The sequence below is a fragment of the Gopherus evgoodei genome, chromosome 6, assembly GCF_007399415.2.
Source record: "Gopherus evgoodei ecotype Sinaloan lineage chromosome 6, rGopEvg1_v1.p, whole genome shotgun sequence".
In the NCBI taxonomy this organism is placed as follows: domain Eukaryota; kingdom Metazoa; phylum Chordata; order Testudines; family Testudinidae; genus Gopherus; species Gopherus evgoodei.
The window spans coordinates 74,290,052-74,314,314 of record NC_044327.1 but is presented as its reverse complement, the minus strand read 5'-3'; the positions used below and the strand labels follow the sequence as shown (position 1 = coordinate 74,314,314).

Here is a 24,263-nt window from a genome sequence, read left to right as displayed (position 1 = left end):
AGAGCCACAGCTGCCTCCCCCTCAGGAAAAAAAATTAGTGTTTTAGTAACTTTTAGGCTGGCATTTTCAAAGGAGCATAAGAGAGATTGGTGCTTAACTCCCACTGAATTTGGACTGGATTTGGGGGGCTGAAACACAGTTGAAAAATTAGACTCAATACTTGTTTATCAAAGAAAAATGATAGTTATCCAGATGACAAACAGTGAACAGTTCTTAAGAGCTAATGTGCACAGTAATGGTTGGCCTTCTAAATCAGTTTTTCCTTTCTTTTTTTTGTATCATCTATCTTTCATATCTTTTGTCAGTTTTATAGCAAGATTGAGAAAATTTGCAATACCATTTTTGTTCTCTTTTGCTGTTATTAGTTCAGCATTTGGACAGCCTATGAATACTTCTTGGTTGGTTCAAAATTTTCACTGGATTTTGTGATACCTTCAGCTGTTTTAAAAATTAATCTACATAAAGTTCCCTAAGCAACCAAGAGATTCTTCTTGGTCAAAGGAAAATAAGGCAGAGTGTCTTCTTTTGTTGAAGTCGTGAAACTTAGCTTTGGCTGTCATTCTCTAAACTATGAGAGACTTTGTTACAGGTTAAGCTAATAAGACAAGTATCTAGAAAAAGGCCATGTATAACTATTAGCAGTAGTAGTATTCTGGCAGCACCCATAAACTGTTACACTCTATTCACACACATAGAAAGACTGAATTTATAATCCAAAGAGTTTACAATCCAAGAAAATTTAGGGCTGCGTACACACAAAATAGTACCAGTTTAAATCAAGTTGTGATTTTATTCCTCATTTAGTTAAACTAAATGACTTTGTGTGAGACAGTCTCTTAGATTGGTTTAAAGCAGGCCTGTAGCAATTTAGCTTGCATGAGTAAATTTATAGGCACAAAGTAAACTGATATAGGGCAGTTTTAAAATGATATAAGAGTCTATACTCACAACTTGCAATGGTTTAACTAAAAAAATGTAAATTTAAACCAGTGCAAATTCTGTGTAGACAATGTATTATGCTCTCATATTCATACATATTTCAAAAATAGTATCACAAGTTATTCTAAACATATCCATTCCAAAAACAGCCATTTAATTTAAAAAAATGAAAAGAAAAGAAAAAAAAGCAGGATGTAATCAGCAACCAGAGAGGTTTGAAAATGTTCCTTTGTGTTTTATAGTAATCCCAGGAGCACTGTAAAGATATTCAGGAACTGTTCTACCACTATCAGGTATGTAGGTGGCTGTTTAATCCTTCTTGAAACAGGTACCTTAGCAATATGCATAGTTTATTCAGACCCTCTACATTCATTTTCATATAAGGAATTGCATTATTTATTTTTTTGAACTTTCTGGGTGAAGTCTTGTCAAATCAACTGATATTTACACATTTTTCTTCACACACGTTTTTGCATGCTGCACAGCAGGGGTCGGCAACCTTTCAGAAGTGCTGCTCCGAGTCTTCATTTATTCACTCTAATTTAAGGTTTCACGTGCCAGTAATACATTGTAACATTTTTAGAAGGTCTCTTTCTATGAGTCTATAATATATAACTAAACTATTGTTGTATATAAAGTAAATATGGTTTTTAAAATGTTTAAGAAGCTTCATTTAAAATTAAATTAAAATGCAGAGCCCCCCGGACTGGTGGCCAGGACCCAAGCAGTGTAAGTGCCACTGAAAATCAGCTCGCGTGCCGCCTTCGGCACCCGTGCCATAGGTTGCCTACCCCAGCTCCACAGGAATGCAGTGCAGCAGCAATCCAAAATTTAAACCATCCAGTGACAGTGTACAAATGAAAAAGCTAGATATTCTTTTTATTTTTTTAATGTTGGAAGCGTTGAACACACTAAACTTAGCATTGTGATCTACATCTCATTTTGAATTAATGTCATTTACTTTAATTTGCTTTTTGTATTTGAAAAAATAAATATAATATGGCCAAAGATGTTTGTTTAAACAATGACTAGAGTACCTGTGTGCATTCGTGACTACTTTTCCTAACAGTTTAATTACATGTGCTCTAAAATCTGTTGTTCAGTATATTGTAACATCACTGAATCAGTTAAACAAAGATATAGGATGAAATTCTGACTCCACTGAAGTCAATGCCAAAACTCCCATCAACTTCAATAGGCCAGAATTTCACCTACATATTCTACATATGCATTTTCCTCTCTTTTAATCTGTTACAAACATGTAATACAAATATCTAAGTAATGGTAGGAATGTGACCACTATACAATATAAGGATTTCATGGATTCTTTATCCTTAATTTACCTCCATTCATGGGCATTATAAGGGTTTCAGACCAGTGCATGGTACTTGATGTGACATAACTTCTAGTTACAAGGGGATAGAAAGAACATCTTTTTATGGTGCATTTCTGTACTTTTGTTTGTTCCCATAATAGCCAAGGCTTTGTGGACTATACAGTAAACTGGACCTAACTTCTGTGGTATAAGTCCCCTGGCTTCTGGGACACGGATACTGAATTTTACAACAAACAAGAAAAGATGTGGCAGTGCCAAGTTAATAAAAAAAAATTGAATTAAATACAAAAAATGACTAGCACAATCAATATTATCCGTATTATTTTAGAATTACCTGTATTTTATGCTGTTCTGCAAATGTTCAGCTTTTGTACTAATAATGTGTAACCATTACAGAAGTTTTTTAGGGAGGGTGAAATAGTGGCTTTGACAGCTGACCTAAGGCTTTTGACACACAGGGAGCAGTTGAGAATTTTGTCTTTGGAAAGTTGATATCTCCTAGTGGGCAGAAGAAGAGATGACTTAAGAATTCCAAGTTGCTTCAAATTTCAGTTCCCCCATGTGGAGAACATGGGAGATACCTATATTATTTGTGTGAATATTAGGTATGCCTCATCTTACTTGGTTCTTATTATGATGCTGGCTACATGGTCTCAAACGGTTAACCCCAGCCAGAGCTCTCCAACTAGGAGGGCCAGAAAGCAGACAATGGCTCCAGATAAACCTTATTGTCTGGTGCTCAGAAACAAGAGGGGCCAATTACTTTCAAGTCTCATGTCTGCTGGGCTCTGGCTAGTGTGGCCAAGGGTAGGAGCGGGGAAGATTGTGGTGGGAAAGCTGAGACAAAGAGCTGGGATCCTAATAAAAACAGCCCCTGATAAATGGGGGGGGGGGGGGAAGACTGAGGACGTGTCTTCACTGCACAGTTAATTGGGGTTCTTACACAGGTGTCAGCCCAACTGTCACTCCCCACCATTCACCCAGAAACTCTTTGACCCAAGACTGGAGATGCTTTAAATCCAGGCTAGCTTATTTGGCTGGGAGTATAGGTTAGAACCCAGGCTTCGATTTAACTCAGCCTGGAACCCACTCACTTTGCAGTGAGGATGCAGGCAAAAATCTCTCAAGTACCATTCCTCCAATGTTCTTCCCACATTTCCCTCTAAAGAATGGACAAGTTTTCCTGCATGAATGTCACAGGACAAAGAATCATGAGATACACCCCCCATAGACATGTGGGTGAGTGCAGAAACACTGAGGATACAGAGTAAGGTGGATAGGACTTTGTTGTGAGGTTGCTTGTAATCAGGAGAGGCTAACCTGCATACAAAAAACCTGGGTGCCAGTCAGAGGGGTTAACTATAAAGACATATCCACAGACCACTAGGGATGCTCTTTGTCATCCCAACTCCTTGAAATGAGTGCCTAGAAGACAAATGGGATCTAGCTATTTTTGCAAGCAAAACTGGGGAGATGCAGATAGATTGTTCAATGTTTTAAGATTTGCTTTTCTGAATGCCTTGGTTCTGAATAATCAATACTTTGCTGTATGAAACCTGCACAATCACTGTAATTACCACTTGCCATATCTCATGAAAAGGAGTACACTGGGCAGGGGGCCGAACCCTGTAGGACCTTCTGAGACAGGCCTGGTTGGTACCCAGTGTGTCTGAAGGCCAGTCAAAGTCAGGGGGAGACATGATTTCACTTTGTGAGAGCTCAAGTGCAGCTGGCCTGGTAACTGAGATACCCTACCTAGAAAATCCTTGATAACAACCAACCACTTCACTGATCTCACCACAAAAACTGCTACTGCATCCATCACTGATTGACCAGCAGTGAATCACTTAACATTTTTGGCATTTTAATTGTCTATAGTTATTAGAAGTTAATAATGCTTTGAGATGAACAGGGCAGGCTATACCTCAGAGCTTTAGTACCCGAGTGGTGGCAGATTCAGAAGGACAACACTGACTTGGTTTACAATTGGAAGGCTTTCCTCAGAATCACAAGAGGCAAGGAATTTAATTTATTTCTTTAAATGAAAGTTTAGATTCCGTTGCATATTCCATAATCATGGTACTAACCTTAATGTTACTATTCTTACAGATAAGCTAGGAAAGTACAATTTAGATGGGGCTACTATAAGGTGGGTGCATAACTGGCTGGATAACCGTACTCAGAGAGTAGTTGTTAATGGCTCCCAATCCTGCTGGAAAGGTATAACAAGTGGGGTTCCGCAGGGGTCTGTTTTGGGACCGGTTCTGTTCAATATCTTCATCAACGATTTAGATGTTGGCATAGAAAGTACGCTTATTAAGTTTGCGGACGATACCAAACTGGGAGGGATTGCAACTGCTTTGGAGGACAGGGTCAAAATTCAAAATGATCTGGACAAATTGGAGAAATGGTCTGAGGTAAACAGGATGCAGTTCAATAAAGATAAATGCAAAGTGCTCCACCTAGGAAGGAACAATCAGTTTCACACATACAGAATGGGAAGAGACTGTCTAGGAAGGAGTATGGCAGAAAGAGATCTAGGGGTCATAGTGGACCACAAGCTTAATATGAGTCAACAGTGTGATTCCGCTTTACTCTGCGCTGGTTAGGCCTCAACTGGAGTATTGTGTCCAGTTCTGGGCACCGCATTTCAAGAAAGATGTGGAGAAATTGGAGAGGGTCCAGAGAAGAGCAACAAGAATGATTAAAGGTCTTGAGAACATGACCTATGAAGGAAGGCTGAAGGAATTGGGTTTGTTTAGTTTGGAAAAGAGAAGACAGAGGGGACATGATAGCAGTTTTCAGGTATCTAAAAGGGTGTCATCGGGAGGAGGGAGAAAACTTATTCACCTTAGCCTCCAATGATAGAACAAGAAGCAATGGGCTTAAACTGCAGCAAGGGAGATTTAGGTTGGACATTAGGAAAAAGTTCCTAACTGTCAGGGTAGTTAAACACTGGAATAGATTGCCTAGGGAAGTTGTGGAATCTCCATCTCTGGAGATATTTAAGAGTAGGTTAGATAAATGTCTATTAGGGATGGTCTAGACAGTATTTGGTTCTGCCATGAGGGCAGGGGACTGGACTCGATCTCTCGAGGTCCCTTGCAGTCCTAGAGTCTGAGTCTGAGTCTATAAAGTTCAGTGTGGGCTTTGTATGTAGTTATGGATGGTTTGGGGCTGAGGAAAATGGCTGGTCTCCCTGCTACCTCCACTAGCATAAATGCATGAGATTTCCTTGTAACTCTGATCTTAAAACGGTTAATTTCTGCCAGGTGTACAGAAATATTTTATGTCTCTGGGTTGGGTAATTACCTTGACTGGAATGAGGATGCATACTCTATGCAAGGTATTGCTACTCACTCCATTACTTGGTGGGAGAGGGGACATATTTTCTTTGTTTTTGTGGAAGGAAGCATATGGAACATTCTAGAGTCAAATTCAACATTGGCATAAGCAAGAACATGATTTAATGAAAATTAATTACTTCAGAGGATGTGTGTCCACTTATGCCAGCAGTGAACTTGGTTCCATATTTCTAGGACTAATATTAAAGCATGGTTATAGTTACCCTACTTGAGGTGAACAAACATGTAGAGGATTGAGAGTAAACAGGACAGTAGACAACACACACACATAGATGGGGATATTATTTGAGAAGGGAAACCCTTAGACTAATGGAGCTATTCAGAACAGAAGTCATACAGTCTTACCAGTAGAGTGAAATGGAGTCATAACCCTGACAACATATCAATGTCAGAAGAAAGCAGGATACAAAGAACACGCAGGATAACCATCTATGTTGACATTTTTAAACTTAAAAGGGTTGTTTTAACTAACTTGACAGACTATCATTAAATGAACACTCAAATGCAGAGAACAATAATAAAGCTTTTGGAGTTAAAAAAACTAAGCATTAAAGAAGATTCTTTAGTGAAAGGCTACTAAAGTTGTCTTACATTTCTTAAATCAATCTGTGGCACATAATCAGTGAAACCATATCATTGAAACAAAGATCATAAGTTATAAGTGCACCCTCCTGCAGCTGTATCCTATTATGGACTGTAACTTAACACATGCATCTTGGAAAAGTTGTTAAATTGAGTTCAGACTAACAAACCTATATTATTTAAATATGTGGAGAAAAGAGGCAGAAATTTAGGTGGGAACCATCAGGTTCTGTAGGAGTTTGGTATTTCATGTTCATTTTTTTTCATCAGTTGAGAGTCTATTTTAAAGGAATAAATGTATACGTACACATATATACAGATCTCTGCTGCAGACATGGGCGTAATAATCACAAACTAGGATTTTCACTAAAAATGCTATAATGATTTGCAGATTTATATGCTAGTACATTAATAGTGATGCCATGAAGCTGCATTTATCCCCATGCTAAATTTCTACAGGGCATAATATACTTCAAACATAAGTGAAGACAAAAATTCCCACTAAAAGAAGACTGGTAACCAACAAGATATTACTGTTTATGTTCATATTGGAGCTCCAAAAGTATTAGAGTAATGTACAAATACAAGCGGCCAAAACCTGATTTCAGGATAGCCCCTGTGCACTATTCAGGCAGCTGAAACTTCTTTGGTGGGAGGGAAACCCCTGGTGGCATAGAGCCATCATAGCCTCTAGTGTAGAAGTGCAGGTTGGTGGCATGTTGGAGTGAAGGGGAGGTGGCTGGAGTGCTCCTTCACTCTGGGAAGATGGATCACCAGTTCACAAAAGTTAGAGCAGCTTTGAGGATGCTCTAACTTGCACTTGAGACTGACATAGACTCTGGTTTCTCCCTGTCGCTGTCCAGAATTTAGAGGGCATAAGTGTGGCCTAAAGCCATCTTTGCCTCTGTTGGGTTCTTTGCTGAAACCCAAGAATTGGGGCCAAAGTTTCTTGAGGATTTTGATTGTGAGGTCTTGGAACTGGGACCATCCTTCATAAGTATTTGGAAAGTATCCAGCACACAGTAGGCATTACTGTCAATAAATAATAATCCTGGGGGCTTATAGTCTAAATAATGGTGTCTGATATAAAGCTTTTATTGCCGCTCCTTTGGAAAGACTGGCTCATGGCTCCACAGCTCATGAGTGATTTGATAATCCCAAATTTATGGCAATAAAAAAATTGATAGCACAGATCATCAGTGTAATAAATGTAGATCCATGGGATAACTGTATATATCATGCCCTTTTGAAGGCCTCGCCTGCACTCTGTCCACTAATCTATTTTTGCTGGGATGACTATTACTTACATTCCAAACCTTCTAGCAGTTTCAAACAGACACCATTTATATAAATAAAACTGCCAGAGAAATATTTACCAAGATCATACAGAGCCTGATCCGAAGTATTGGGGTAGGAGTCTTTCCATTGACTTAAGGATCAGGTTTATTCTTTTTCCCTTCTACTTGAAAAACAAAATGACACCCATTTCTAAGGAAACCAACACTGTAGGATATAGGTGCTACTGCCAAGAATCTGCTTCTGAGAAACAGACTGACCTTTACGTTCTCAAAAACATTAATTTTAAATATTTCTAAAAAAGTAAACGTGTTTCCATACAAACAATTTTTAAATTCTGCATTCCAGGATGATAATTTTGGAACACTTCGTAGTGCTTTACAGCAAAGTTGTAGTGAGGGAAAAGCCAATAGTCCATTACTTAAGTTTAGGCTTGACAGAATTCAATTTTTTAAATAAAATTTCTGCTGATTGTATCAATGCTTTTTAAAGTATTTTTTCATTTTGTTATCTATTTAAATGTTCACAGTTGTGGGAAGTTATGCGGGGGGAGAGTCAGACAAAGGGCAGATAATTATTTTAAGAAAGTAGATAACCTTTCACTTTTTCCAATCTCTACAACTGTGAAAACAAAATTTTAATATTACATATCAAAATATACAAAGTACATATACTTAAATCAAATTCTAATCCGTTCTTAAAAAGCATTGTTCTTACTTTATTTATCTGTAAAAGTAGATTGATGGAAATATTTTTTTAATTGGTTTGTGTGTATGTATGTATCAACAAAAATCTAATTTTTCCAAGCCTACTCAAATTGTAAACTCTATGAGGAAGGGTTCATCTTTTTGTTTTATAGTTGTACAGCACCTAGCACAATGGGGTTCTGATCCATAATGGGGACTCCAAGGTACTACCATAATAAATGTAATAGCAATGTTGGAAAGGCATTCTACAGCAAGTGATGATGCAGGGAAAGTTCTGCTCAGTTCTGCTGGATCATGCTCAGTGTGAATGGAATCTCATGGGAATTTAGCTGCTAAAATTGAAGAAGTCTTTATAGAGCATGTGTAAACTGAGATTTTTTTACCCCCAAAGGCTTTAAACTTGGCCAAATTTGGGCAGACTTTCAATAACCACAACAAAAAGCATAGTCCAGACACAAAGGCCAATTTCTTGGAAAAATCTCAAGTCTCTAATGGAAAGTACGGAGGTGCTGGAGTTTTCAAAACAAACAAACAAACAAACAAAATCACCAGAATTTTTTACCATGGGCAAAATGTATTTCCCTAGCCTTATCAGAAATTGCTGACCCATTTTGGCTGACGTTTTCCAACAAAATTCATGCTGAGACAGATACATGGGATAGAAAAAATTCAGTCTGAATGGTTAAAGTTTGGCAAAGTTATAAGGTACCGAAAACAGGGTCTTAAAATGGGAAGTGTCAGGTAATCTTAACAGGCAGTGCTACCAGCCCCGCCGATAATATTTCAGTTATACTCAGTGATGTTATTTTTGCCCAGTCAGGTAAAGGAAAACCATCTTTTTCTTAATGCATTGTGACAAGCAGTAAAGCACTATTATAGCTGACAGATATGATTTCATTACTGGATTATTTCTGGTAATATTTGAAGTCTGTGCACTTTGAATGTTTGTAAAAGCTGTAGAAATAATAATACACACAGGCATGCTCATAATGATATCCTGTTCTATAATATAATTTCTACCCACATCATATTTAAATCCTACTGACAAAATACTGTTCCCAGTACCAGGACTGGTGGTTTAGGACAATACTAACCTCTTCATGACAATGCCATTAACTACAGTATCATTTTGGCTTTAATCTCCCACTAACTTCAATGGCAGCAGATTTATGCAGTAGTTTGGACCTTTTAGAATACAGTGCTGTGTACGTTCTGGCTTCAGTGGGAGCACATAGCAGGATCAAGCATAAGATGGGCAGTTTCTATATTAGAATTCTTTAAAATGAGTGCTTCCTGGTGTGGCTCAAAAAGCCCTTATGAAAGTGACATTCCAACCTATCTATAATTTTGGGCATCTGCTTTTTCTCCTTTACTTTATCCATCTCTGGATCTGTGGGTGGTCATGCTATCATTGTCTGGGCAGCTGGTACATACATTTTCGATCAAAATCTTGTCAGCTGATCTTTATGAACTGGTTACCAAAGGAAACTCAGAAAGGGGAATGCCTTTCCTCCCCCTATTGATATCAAGTTCTTTGCTCCTGCAATGTCTGCTCTCCCTGGCTCTCAGAGCAAGGTCTGGGGACTGCAGCACTACATGAGTCTACCACAGCAACACAAAGTTCTCCTGATGGGTGGCCTGAGAAACCATATTATTTGTGTATGGAGCTGTCTAGGTCTCTTACTTCAGGGTCAGACTCTGATACTTTACTCACTGAGTAGCACCTTTCTACAGTAGTGATCCTATTAATTTCAGGGAGACTATTTACACAGTGAAGTATTTTTCAATGCAAGTAAGGGTATTGGAATCTGGCCATTAAAAAACAGTTAATATACAGTATACAGACATTTCTTCTAGTTCCTTTACCAGTTGCGCGCTTAAGTAGTTTCTCTCCTATCATGTTTGAAAGAAATAACAATAAGCTGTTAATATAGCTGCTGACAAATGAATGAAGCTGAGATTCAATAAGCACTTCCACACTGTGCTTGAGAGTTTAAAATAGATTACAGTTAGATATGTATGTGAAGAAAGCGTTCCCAAACAGAGTCAAATGCTATGTTTGCAGTATCTTTTTACAGCACATAACAGAGCAATTTAGATTTAAAATTACACCTGCAAGCACCATAATATCACAATCAGAAACCAATGGTATAAACTAAAAATTGCCTTTAAGGAAACAAACTAAGTGATCCCATTCATCATGGAGGAAACTGCAAAATAATGGAATCTAAAGTAATGTTTTGCTGAATTTGCTCATGGATGATGATTCTTATTAATTCCTGTTTCTCCAGGCACTGATATATGAATTTAGGTAAGAAACAATGGGAAAGATTCAGATACCCTTACTCATGTAGAAAAACACCTCACTCCATGAATCAGCCCACTGAAATCATGAATAAGGGAATCAGAATCTGGCTCAGTAGAATAGAGAGCTAAATTCAACTGCATATATTTCAGCTGAGCTACCAAGAGATGAATGAGTTCAATATGAAGCAGTTAATCATATTAGCTTCAGAAACTAAGTTGCATGAAGTAGTTTAATGCTGATGCTGAAATAAAGACTTTTATATAGCAATTGACTAATATGATTTGAAAGGAAAATTGAACAGTTTGACAGATTTGCTGTCACACAAAATATCACAAAGAAAGTATGTAGTTAGTTTGTTCAGAAGTCTTAGAAGGAAAAAAAAGATCAGTCTGTTTGCAGGACAGCATGCTGTGGTTTAAACAGCAGCATACTGTACTGCTTTACATCTGTTCCAATAGAAGTGCTCAGAGTTGAGAGTTCAGCTTTTAGAAAATTTTTACAGGAAACATTTTAACTATATATGTATGAAATGCTTGGTCTAATATAATAAACTAATTGTTAGAAAGAGTAAATATTTATTATAGAATTACACCATCATTTTCTGAGATTTCACCACAGGATCCAAAAATGTTTGTTGAATTTAATCAAATTATCCCTTACAAAGAAGTGTTTTGAAAGAACATTAGTCTTTTAGAATATACACTTGAAATGTATTAAGTCAATTATCACCAAAAAAAGAGCAGAAGATAGTATAGCTTCAGTTTAAATTAGCATCATCTATGTCCCATAAAATCAGACTCTTTGCTTAATATGCTGTGCTCCTCGGTATCTTAATGGTAAAATACTTAAATTTGACATTAATAAAACTATTGTTTGAGAAGTCAAGAAACTTTCTTTGGTACTTACAGTCTTTAAATACAAGGGCAGGGTCTCTATGAGGCAGTACTTGGGCAATTAAATATTGCAGAGACTCCAAGGTTCTGTCCATCCTGATTCTGCTTTTCCAGAGTGTACCCACAAAGTGTCCTCATGCCTGAATTATTCCAGTCCTGTATTGACTTTGTGCAGTTCATTGATGCTCTGGATTACTAACGCTTCTCTTTTAACATCTGCCAATCAGACATTACCCAGAATCAAAAGACCCTTCCCGGGGTCCTTCTCCCTGGCTCACTTATCTTTGTTATATGCTGAGCTAATTAGCTGTAAAGGCAGTCTGACAGGCTCATTCCTACAGTTTCCTTCTGTTAAACACACCCACCTACAGGCTAGCTGGAGAAGCTAATCATGTGAAAGACATTTCTCTTTCATCCAGATATTGACTGCATGTGCTGAAATAGACATAGTTTTGGTTTCCCTGAATTAGTACAAGTTTTTTCCCCCCATGTACTTTTGGAATGTTAGGCTGAGACTGAGCTTCATAAGGTTCTCATTAGACAACCCAGCTAAAGTTTTGTAGAACTCTCCAGAGAAATATTAGCAATGAAATAACCCAATGTGGTAAGAGCCACATTCACTTTAAGAATAAAAATCGTATAGGTTCTTCTACGTTATTAGGCCAAACCGCAGGTGGAAAAAAATTGAGTTAGGCAGAAAAATTAAACTACTTGTGATGATTTTTGTTGAATATGCAATCTGACTTGATGTTTTGTTGACGTATCTCCCTATTAATCTATGTGGATACAGGTGTTAGGGAGTAACAATTTGCCTTGACAAGAACATTTATGGTAATGCCCCTCTATGCTGCCTTTTTTGGGGGGAAGGGGAAATACTAGGAAAAAAATGAGAACTTCACAAGTATATGGGTGCATAAGAAAATTAATCTCAAAATTACACTATATAAATTTGATATGAACTCCAAGTATTGTAGATTAAAATGTGAATACATCAAACTACATTTACATATTTATCTTGGACAAAGTACAGCATCTATGAAAACAAACCCTTAAAGCAAGGAGAAAGTAGACATCTTGTCAATAAGGATAGCCCCTTCTCCATTCTTCTTATATTCCCAAATTATTTCATTTTCTTGGTGGTAAGAGCCACATTTCTTGGCAGATATCATTATAAAATGTTTCTGCATCTAATTACTTGGAAGTTTTAGGCACATATTGTATTGAAAGTTAAGTATTCACTCTATAAGAAATGCCTTTTTGTTTGCTGTTCATTGATTTTCAAGAGGCTTGATTGGTTACAAAACCATAAAAGTGCTAAAGTTACCTTAAATGCAGTCATTTAAACCAGTATGATAATATCAAGATACTCATTGGTCCTAAATGTGTGAATTTGTTAAGACTGTCAAGAACGTTATTGACTTAACCTCTATGTTTCCCAAAGCTCACTCTAAATAAAGTAAACTTTGTTTGAATGACCACATATGAAACATAAACTGAGCACTGCAAAGTTCAGTCTTGTGTAAACTTCGTTATGACCTTCGATGACTTCAGATATTTCAGGAATTCTGCTGCTGACAAAAGAGAGGTTTAATAAATATATATTAAGCTATAAAGTTGAGGTTCAGTTCTTCCCTCACTAACTCCAGTTTCTGAAGAGAGATGTGTCTATCCAAGTACACTGGCAGAATAAGTAAAAAGGATTGCTTATGGCCATCCATCAGTATTTCAAAGACTTAATGGAACATTTTGAAAAACAAACTGCATGGATTTCCATAATCCCTTCCGTTCTGACAGAAAGCTGAACCAATCTGAACAACCTTTGCATAGTAACTGGTGCCAAAAATAAATAGAACCATTTGAAAGATTTCACTATCAATGTCCACGCATCAAAATAAACTTGTTCTCTAACAGAATAAGAAGTCTAAATTAGAAAAAAGTAGGGATCATCCTAGTTAAACCAGACTATAGTATTTTTTTGAGGTCTTATCTCTCAGGATGAATGTGACAACATCACAACTTTTCTTAAAGACATAATTGTGAGAGAGTCTAGATATTCAAAGGTAAGATTACATGCAACACCCTGCAAATGTTAAAGTATGGCAATACACAATTAAGGTCACTTAAACAATCTTAACTCTGCTCCAATATCACTGACCACAGCAACATCAAGAGACAATTCTCAAACAAACACCTTTATCACATCAATAACCTGAAAATCCAATTAAATCATGGATTTCCTTACTTTTGTAGCGAGACTAATAAAATACTGTGGACTGAAGTGCACGTGTCTGTTACATCTCTTCAGTAAACTGCTACTGCTTTGTTTAAGACCATATGCCGTTGCTGGTAGATACAAGCTGTTACAAGCTGGGGTCACTGCAAATAGGATTTCAAAAGTGAAAGGGGTCATGCTGTGAGACTTCATAGAATCACTATCAGTATTGCTAGACTGCAATTAAACATCCACAGCTGACTTAGGCTAGTGGGGCTTTCAGCTCCAAGGTAGTTAAATTGTGGAGATGTTTGGGCTTGGGCTGAAGCCCGGCCTCTGGGATCCGGCAACGGCAGAAGAACCCAGAGGCTGGTCTCCAGCCTGAGTCTGAATGTCTACACAGCAGTTTAAACTTCCACAACCTGACCCTATCAGCCTAAGTCAGCTGAGCCATGAGTCTTTTATTGAAGGGTAGATGTACCCTATGTCTGAGGCTATAACTCTGATGGGCCAAGATCCAAATGGTAGTTTGCATACCAGAAGCATAGGGTAGTGATGTATACGTATGTATCAGAGGTGCTTAAAAAAACCAATGTCCAGTCTAGAGTTTCTTGACTCTGCAGGCAAACTATGGAAGTATAATAGATTTAAGATGTCTATAGCCACAGACTCAGGGCCGGTCCACAACATTTTGGCTCCTGAGACGGGGAGCTCAAATGACACACACATGCCCCCTCTCGCTTGGGCCAAAACTTTGAAAAGTCTCAATTCTGCCTTCTTCTTGTTCTACTCCTCTCATGGTACTGCTCTGCTACCTACTCCAATAAAGGAGAACTAACTACTAAAAATGCCTTGTTCAAATATTTTAAGTAACACTTAACTTTCAAACACCTGAAAAGCAAATGTAACTTTTCTTGTCTGCATAGCAAACACTGGCATTTTTATCTGTTTGACTAATCAAACTGGTGCTTTCCATGCCTACTTGGTTGTAAAGGTTTGAAGTGCTTCCTGTTGAAGGTCCACAGTCTGGGCCAGCTCATGCTCTATTTAGATGGTTGCAAGGCCAATCAACCTCTCCTGTGCCATTGTGGAGCACAGCTGTGTTTTTATTAACTTCAGCTGGGAGAAGTTGCGTTCTCCACTGGCAACTGTTACAGGACGTATTAGAAGTATGTGCAGAGCAACAAAAGCATTTGGAAAGAGTGTGGTCATCTTATTTGTGCACATATATTCCAGAACAGCCCTTGGAATTGATCCTCCTGAAATGTATCTTGAAAGGGCTTTCAGTTCATCACCTAAATCACTCACATCAGTATTGCACATCATCATGTGTCAACACTGTCTCTAGTGCCCTGTATTGCTGGTATAGGTCTTCTTCAGGTATAGTGAGGAGTTTTGGATATCATACAACATCCCAAATATACTGCTGTGTTCCTTGAGCTGCATGAAACATTCTTCAACTGACTGTATTGCACAATCTACCACCTGGTTAAAGAATTCAATTTTGAATTGTTCTTTGGGGTCTCTTATGGGATTATCCCATGCCTCGTAATCAAAATGTCTTCTTCGATAACTCTTGTATTCTTGAATGGGTGGGAAAATAGCTTCAGTGTGAAGTTCCTCTGCCAATTTCTGTGCACTCTTCAGAACATTTTGAAATCCCTCATCTGACCAGTAAGACTGTAGGTATGACTTTGTTTTGTCTAGTTGTTCCATTGCTCCAGATATATCAAGGTCCACACCTTGGAGGCTCTTGCTTACAACGTTTATTTCAAACAGTATGTCATGCCACAACACTAAGCCACACAGAAATTTGAAATTATCTATGATTCTGGTGATTCCATTTCCCTATGCCACTGTTCTCCCACGAATAGTTCCTGTCATAGCATTGTCCTCCATAATGGCAACTATGGCATCATCTATCTTCCCAATTTGGTGCTTGTTAGGCTTTATCGCGTCTACTTGCCTTTCCCATCATGTGGCACTCAGTAGTTTCAGTGTCAGAGAAGATGTTCCCAGATGTTGCTTCAAAATTTGCCATTGATGAGTTGATGCAGAGAAAAATACATAGATGCTTTGAATTACATTAAAAAATTCAGCAGCCTCACTAGAAGCTGATGCTGCATCACTGACCACCAAGTTCGATGAATGAGAACTGCATGGGATAAAAAAGCTTGCGGTTTTAACTCTTAGATCTGTGTCTGCACTCCTCTGTTCTTTCTTCTCATGTTGGCACCATTATCGTAGCCCTGACCTCTCATGTCAGCTATCACAATTCCTGTATCTTTCAGCTTTTTAAGAAGCACATTTGTCATACCAGCTCCTGTTGTATCATCGTAAATAAATTCTAGAAAATGCTCTCTGACAGTCACCATTGCAGGGACATTTTCATTAGGTTCTGTTTTTGTTATAAAACACACCATTAAAGTTATTTGTTCCGTATGGCTGATGTCAAGTGTGACATCAGCCAGAATAACAGAGTAATATCTTGCTGACTTCAGATCTGCCACAATCTTCTATTTGACTTTTGTTGCTAGTAACTGTATGATCTCATTTTGAATGGTTTTTCCAAGGTAGTGGTGTGTTATTGGGTGGTGACTCTTAGATTCTCCTGGAGTACAGCATCAAACTCAGCCATCAGCTCCACAATTTTAAGGAAGTTTCCATTGTTTGGCACATGCAGCTGATCTGAAGTGCCACGCAGTGCTAGGTTTTTGGGTGGCAAGAATTCTCACAATGGCAATGAGCCTTTTCAGAACATTTTGCCAGTAAAGAGACTCTGATGCAATCTTATCTTCATGCTGATCATCTATGGTGGCCTTTAACCTTAGTCTCATCTCAAGCTCTTTCCATCTATGGAATGCTCTCTGAAGATTTGCTGCCTTCCCACAGCATGCCAGATTTCTAGTCAGATTTTCCCAGTCTTTTGTTCCTGTAGAACCCAATGTGGTTGGAACATTAGACTGGAAGAGTTTGCAACAAAAACAGTATACAGCATTCTGGGTTTTTGAGTACGTAAGCCATGGCCTCTACTTTTTCTCCATTGGGGATTTCGTGCCAGTAATGTATTGGATGGAAACTTCTATTTTCATTGCCTTTGGGGAACATGAAGTTTTTCACTTACTGTGGCCCATGCAGTACAAGGAAGTCCCTCAGGCTACTGCTCAAGTAGGTCCACAGTCCTGGATCACCTAGACTTAAGGAACTAAACTCAGCAGCAGCTATTTCTTGCGCCTCCACCACATTCTTCTCTGATCAACACTTTTCTTCAGGAATGTGCATGGTTACATCCATTTGAGATGGAGATATGGATGCCACAGTAGCTGCCAGGTCCCCTGCACTCTGACTAACTGGAAGATCAGGCATCTCCTCACCACTCACATCCTCACTGGGGCTGGAAGGCTCACCATAAACATTTGTGTCTATGTATCTCAGGAGAGCTCCTTTCTGCTTAGATAGAAAAGCTTCCTTTGCTTTCTGTTTCTGAATGCTGCCCCAGAGGGGCGTTTTCTTCTTTCACTCATGACTGCTGTTCTGTGCCAGCTATAGTGGCTCTCAACACTCAATTGAAGGTGACAAATAAGCAGACTGGTAGCAGGGCCTGAGGGAAGATATCAGTGTCTTAAGGGCCTAACTGGCTCCTACTACTTCAGTTGACTGCCTGTTCTCTTCAAGTAGGTTCAGGGAAGCAGCAGGAAACAGGAAGCTCCCTGAGAAGCTAGTCTTAATCAGTCCAGGCTCCTGGGGGTGATAGAGAGGTACATAAGAGGCTCCTCCTTCTCTCTCCCTGCAGCTCCTGCTGCTTTCTGTTATTCCCTCTCACCTTTTCTCCTGCCTGCCTGTTAAGTCTCTTGTGCCCTTCTTCCTCCAGCACAGCACTCCACCATCTCTGTGCATCTAGAGCAGAGAGAATACATTTGCACCAGCAGCAGACAATTTTCTACACTTTGGGTCCTAGTGGCGTTTCCCCCCGCCCCGCCCTGCTCCCAGTCTGGCACCTGAGGCAACTACCTCGGTTCGTCTCATGGTAAGGCCAGCCCTGCACAGACTGTAAATTTCAAATTCATATCAAATTCTCCTTTGTGAGGTCTCCACCTTACACACAAGGTGTGATGGGGATGAAAGGTTAAAGGAAAACGTGAGAAGAGTTAAGGTTGTTTGGGTGAATGTATTTCTACTCTTTCTACAGAAACCAGCCTGCTACAGGGGCCCACCGTGGTGTGGGCCTCGCAGGCAACTACACCGTTTGTTATCGCCTAACCCGGGCACTGGCTTTTATATGCAGAAAAACAGTTGTGGCACAAGGGCTGTGGATTTTTTGCGGGGGGTGGGAGGGCTGAAAGAAAAAGGTTGAGAACTCCTACTTTAAGCAAGCCTAATGCCTAGGCCAAAAACAAAAAAACAAACAAACAAGATTTTATATGGCTTTGATTTATTTATGGGGAAAGCCCTTAAGAGAACACTAGTTACTTGCTCCTGCCCTGAGCAGCCTGGCAGGGCTTGAAAGCCGCAGCTCTAAAAGCTGGGCTCATTGGGAAAGTGGCTGCAGAGGGAGAAGGGCCTGGCTGCAGGGAGCTAGACAAGGTACCTAGCGTGGAGCAGGGCTGGGGAAAGGCAGAGGAGCTGGGGAGCTCCTGCCTGGAAAGCCCCAGGCTGTGGCCTAGCATTAGGCTAAGAGATACTGGGAGTTGCAGGGGGCAGCCAAAGGCAGCAGGTCCAAACCCCTTTGCTGATGATGAGTGGCTGATACTGCTGTCTGCCCCAGTGAACAGGGGCTAGATGGAGACTGGGTAGTAGCCAATACTGAGGCAAAGTGGGGCTAGTGGGGTGGGGGTTCCCCTGAGAGGGATAGACCCAGTTAAAGGGGCACTGGGATCCTGGGAGGGACATGGGGGCCAGTAGCTGGAAGGCAGTGAACCAATTCCCAGGACAACCAGCAGGAGATGCCACAGGGGTGAGTCTAGCCTGTCTACAGCCCTGCAAAGCTAAATTGCTCAGACTTTAGTGTGAGCCCCACATGGTGGGGGCTCAGGGTCCTTGCAAGTCTAATGCTGGCCCTGGTTGGCAGAGTCCCTGAAGCCTGCTCATGGACTCCCAGGAGGCCTCCAAGTCCCTGATTGAGAATCACTGGCTTAAAGGATGAAGAGGTGTATGTTTGCACAAGGTTTTCAAAATGCATGAGCAAATTAGGTGCTGAAAGTTATGGTAACGTTCTTTGATATATAGCTTCCAGAATCATCTGCAACAGGCTATCTGGTAAATTACTAGATGTACAAGAGCTGTATTTATTGGCAACTGAGCAGGCAAATTCAGAGTCTGAGTGCCTGCCAGACCTATGCAACATCATTTTTATTACTTGTCTTTCTGGGCAAGATTTATGTAAGAAGGCTTGGAGTGAGAGTAAAATAAATGAGTTGCTAGATGCAAAGCTCTCTTATTAATTATGGGCTTATTCTCTGCACAGGTACAAAATCCAAGTCCTTGCTAAGGATGTAAACTACTTCGTTTCTGACTGTCTTCAGGTGCACATGATACAGATTCTTCAAAGACCTCTGCTTATAAATCAGGTGGGTAGCGTATCGGGGACGTGTTGAATAATTCTGGTTGTCAATTTCTTGTCACTGCAAACATGTTAAGAAGAAATACTTCATGGACAATTTTCAGACTAAACATCCACACTAAAATGTGCCTATAAAAGGTCATTATTCCAGTTTAATTGAGTCCCTAATTTAAAAATTAGGGACAATCATAGGTTTTACAGTTTCAAACTACAAAACAAAAGGACAAGGTTACAACAGCAAGAATGAAATTTATTGACTACAGATATAAACATTTCAATTTCCAAAAAAAGTAAGTATGTTATCTATGCATCATGGATAAAAATACTAATACTCCGCTGGAAGTTATAATGCATTAGCCCCAGAAACTAGCAGCATCCAAACTTGACTTAATATTGAACATATTTTCTCGACGCTGTTTGGTATAAACATTTGCCTCTCCTTTCTGTAACCGTCGTCTCAGAGCAGCTTTCTGCTGTTTAGTCAGTTGACGTTTTATCTTCTGTTTCACTAGTTCCTAAAAATAAACACAACCACATGCATCAGTATTGTTTGTTTGACATACAACATTTTAAGGACATAATAGTTTTTATTTACACCGTGCTTTCTCATCCAAAAGTGCTTTATGCACAGATAAAAAAAAGGTGAAGTTTGGTGCCTGGAGACTTGTGCCTTTTTAAATGAAAAAAGTTACCTTGTGGATATTGTAAGTCCTTGGTAGTTTGTTATTTGGCTTGTGGCTATATTTTCTGGCACCCTTTTTTTTTTTTTTTTTTTAAAAAGTACTGTCTGCAGAAGTGATTTGAAATTCTTCCTTCAGTTGTTCCCCTGCAAAGAGGCAATCTATGTAACATTTTAGGGTATACGCTCTTACAAAAGAAGACATAGTCCCTGCCCTGTGGGTCTGTGTGTCCTGCGCAGCCTCAAACACAGATGGTCACTTGAACAGCAACAGTAACTGCCATTTACATAAACAGGCAGTAGTTTTCTAGTGCTTTCATACATACCATCCACAATTTATTCATGCTAGGTCCTACTTGCCATCATTATGGCAATAGCTGCACATAAAAAAAAAAAATCAAACCACAGCTCAGTAGATTTTGGCTGCCGATTGCTGTGCAGTGGAGAACATACACAATTCAACTAACTCATTTCACTTAATTCCTCAGAATGAACTAACTAGAAAGGGACTTAGATCCTGATTAAGGGGACTAAAACAGTTAATTGATGTTGGGAGAAGAGTTAAAGAAGTTGCAATATTTGAAAAATCATGCCTGAGCAAGTAATTGATGGATGTTTTAGCAGTATATTGCAGCCTGTTCTCCTTTGACACATCATAATGCATCTTCCTCCTTACCCAATTTGACACAAACCACAGCTGTGGCTGCTTCTGTTGGGATAACTTGCAGGAGGCAAGCTTCATACATCTCATCAAAACAAAAATCAGTCTTTCATAAAAACAGAACAACCTCCCATATTAGCCTAAACTTCAGTGAAAGGCAGACATGAACTAAGAATAAACCATGTTCTTAGGCACAGGGCTAAAAGACTTACCAGTTGAAAACAAAAAAAAGTAAAGCCAAAGGTCTATACTACCCCTTATGCTGATATAACTTATGTCACTCACTGGTGTGAAAAAGCCACCTAGGAGTGACACAAGTTATCCTAAGCGCTGTTCACATTAGTGCTATGTCAGTGTGGAATGCTCTCCTGCCAACATACAGCCTCTTCACCAGATGTGCTGCAGCTGTGCCAATGTAACACTTCTCGTGTAGACTAACCTCAAAACAAAACCCCCACAGCAACTCAAGTAGTACAGAAGTCGAGTTCTCAAAAGCACCATCAACCTGATTGTGTTGCACATATGGTATGTTCTGTTCCTGTTAAATGTGTAACTGAAACTATTTTTATTGTAAAATATACTCCATAAAATGCATAGAGTGTAAAATGTAGCTGACTTAGTGTTGTTACTGTAACTTTAGTTTTTGCATTTCCTAATTTAGGGCTATTATGACACTATAAGAGAGCAATTAAGGTAAAGAGTCAGACCGCATTGTGGCTTGAGAGAGAGAAAACAGCCTCTACGGATCACTTATTACCCGGCCTGTACGTGTGGGTGGGGAATGTCACAGCCTTGTCTTTCATCCCCTTAACATGCAAGCCAGCAGAAATGAGCTAGCACAGAGAGAAGTAAGCTGCTACTGCTACAGGACTGGCACAAAATTACTTCCATTGTGATTTTCACTGTTTAATCCAAAAATTGCATTTTCATTTAATTTTACCACATTTTATAAACCAAAAACAGCCTGCAGTTGAAGCCTAAACTTTTTTCAACCTCAGCATTATATAAAAGAATGCAAGGGCTCTTCTACAATGCAGCTCTACATGAAGGGGGGGGGGAGGAGGTGTGAGGAAAACAAAGCATGAAAAATAATAAAAAAAAAACCCCTCACTTTCTACCCTCAGCACTGAAACACAAAATTAGTTGGTCCACCTAGCCCAGCATCCTGTCTTTTGATAGTGGCCAGTGCCAGATACTTGAGAGGGAATGAATAGACAAGGGCAATTTATTGAGTGGATCCATCCCCCGTCATGTAGTCCCACCTTCTGGCAGTCAGAGGTTAAGAGACACCCAGGGTTGCATCCCTGACCATCTAACAACCATTGATGGACCTATTCTCCTTGAACTCAAATTTTTGTTTTTACCACAGTTATACTTTTGGCCTTCACAATGTTCCAAGTCCCACAGGTTGACTGTGTGTTGTGTGAAGATGTACTTTCTTTTATTTGTTTTTAAAGCTGCTATTAATTTCAATGGGTAACCTCTAGTTCTTGTGTTATTTAAAGGGGTAAACATCTCTTTATTCACTTTCTCCACACCATTCATGATTTTACAGACCTCGATCATATCCCCTCAGTCTCTTTTCCACACTGAACAGCAAGTCTTTTTAATTTCTCTTCATATGGAAGCTGTTCCATACCCCAATCATTTTTGTTGGGGGGGGGGGTCTCTGTACTTTTTTCCAATTTTAATACACTTTTTTTCCAGAAGTGACCAGAACTGCAAACAGGACTCAAGGTGTGGGCAAACTATTGATTTATATAATGGCATTATGATAGTTTCCTGTCTTATCTATCCATTCCGAATAGTTCCTAACATGGTTCGCTTTTTTGACTGCTGATGCACATTGAGTGGGTGTTTTCAGAAAACTAATCACAATGATGCCAAGATTTTTTTCTTGAGTGGTAACAGCTAATTTAGATGCGATAATTTTATATTGTCAGGATTGTGGGATATGCCAACCTGATCCTAACAATTCATGCTTAAGTGATCCAGGCAGATGGGAAATAGGGGACCCTATCACCCTCACAGACCCTACCACTAGGGAAAAATTCTTCTCAGACTGAAGTGCATATACCAGCCTACATGCCAATGCGCATTACATCTGCCATTTTGTTGCCCATCATCCAGTTTTGTGCAATCCTTTTGTAACTCTTCTATAGCACAAGAGGAGATTTGCCAGGGTAGCTTGTGTGCAGGAAATGAACTTTAGAGGATACCCCTTTCTCAACCCAACCCTTACATGCTAAGTGACCCTTATTTCCCTGGCTATTTAGGGCACTTAGCCTCAAGATATTTTGGGGTGGGGGGGAGAGGAAGCTGCAGTTCACGTTCAAAAAATTCTAAATATAAATAGGGACAAAATTGTTTAGTTATTGTTTCCTCACACTTGACTCTTTTGTGTGTGTGCAAACAATTCCATTTAACATTTTGTAGCTTGGAGAAATTTGAAAGTTACTTCTACCCCTTGTCGTTCAAAATAGTACAGAGTTTTTTCTGGCAACACGTACGCAAGCCAACTGGAGAACTTTTGCAGCATTAACACAAAAAAAGCAAAAGCACATCAAATTTTAAAAAGTAGATTACATATGAACAACTATTTACTGTCATACAGAGACATCAAACATTTTCCACTGAATACAGAGTGTCTCCTCTTGCAGGTCAATGTTGAAATGAATAATTATGCCTGATGTGAGCTACCCAGGTCCATGGAAACTTTTCTCCTGCTGGTTTATAAGTACCAACATCCAACAAGAAGCAACAGAGTCCTGTAGCACCTTAAAGACTAACAGATGTATCGGAGAATAAGCTTTTGTGGGTGAATGCCCACTTTGTCAAATGTACCCATGAAAGCTTATGCACCAATATCTGTTGTCTTTAAGGTGCCACAGGACTCTTTGCTGCTTTTTACAGATCCAGACTAACACGGCTACCCCTCTGATACTCAACAGCCAACAAATGAATTGTAACATCACATCTACTTCTCCTGCCTCTTCTTAATACCAGCTTCTTATAGAATTGGTTCTTGAACTAAGCATAATAAAACAGAACTGAAGCTGCAGTTTGTAAATGGAAATACCTGGTCAGATACATTTCTGCTACCATATCCAATACTACCGAGATGCTGCTTCTTTGAATATTAACCTTCCACATTCTCCTCTGACAAAAACCAGAAAAGATGACAAAGGTCCACCAATTCCTATCATGCAGCAATTGCAAGAAGTTAGTAACGTGGGATATGCCAACCTGATCCTAACAATTCATGCTTAAGTGATCCAGGCAGATGGGAAATAGGGGACCCTATCACCCTCACAGACCCTACCACTAGGGAAAAATTCTTCTCAGACTGAAGTGCATATACCAGCCTACATGCCCTGAGCAAGTAAATCTCAAGTCTTTTCTTCATAATCATGCTACAGGTGGATGACTAGGTTGAATGCATTGGACTGAATAGATCAAAGCTTTATTTTAAAATTTTGCAAAATCCAGTTTTCCTCTGGTGGCTCATTTTGAATAAATCCTTAGTCAAGTTTGTGAGAGTATGGTAAGATGCCCACATAGTCTCCACATCAAAATAATGTTTTTAGCCTAAAATAGCTTGGATTTTCTATAGCTGATCAACTTAGTATCTCTTTTCTAGACATTCTTCAACATGTGAACATATTATATGCTGTGCTGTTTATATATAATTCCTGATGCTATATACAAATTACATATGCATAAAT

General features: G+C 39.3%; 2 protein-coding genes and 1 long non-coding RNA gene across 3 annotated transcripts in view; 1 reads left to right on the top strand and 2 right to left on the bottom strand.

Annotated features, from left to right (window-relative positions):
- LIX1 (limb and CNS expressed 1) overlaps positions 1–11,735 on the bottom strand; it is a 45,744-nt gene extending 34,009 nt beyond the window's left edge. Inside the window, exon 1 of the mRNA XM_030567936.1 lies at positions 11,440–11,735. Coding sequence (XP_030423796.1) covers positions 11,440–11,521 — 82 coding nt within the window. The 5' untranslated portion in view covers positions 11,522–11,735. The remainder of the gene's footprint in view (positions 1–11,439) is intronic.
- LOC115654020 overlaps positions 1,190–24,263 on the top strand; it is a 24,966-nt gene continuing 1,892 nt past the window's right edge. Inside the window, exons 1-2 of the long non-coding RNA XR_004001075.1 lie at positions 1,190–1,232; positions 19,103–19,205. This is a non-coding gene — a long non-coding RNA (uncharacterized LOC115654020). The remainder of the gene's footprint in view (positions 1,233–19,102; positions 19,206–24,263) is intronic.
- RIOK2 (RIO kinase 2) overlaps positions 19,428–24,263 on the bottom strand; it is a 26,283-nt gene continuing 21,447 nt past the window's right edge. Inside the window, exon 10 of the mRNA XM_030567930.1 lies at positions 19,428–19,713. Within this exon, the coding sequence (XP_030423790.1) occupies positions 19,552–19,713 (162 nt within the window). The 3' untranslated portion in view covers positions 19,428–19,551. The remainder of the gene's footprint in view (positions 19,714–24,263) is intronic.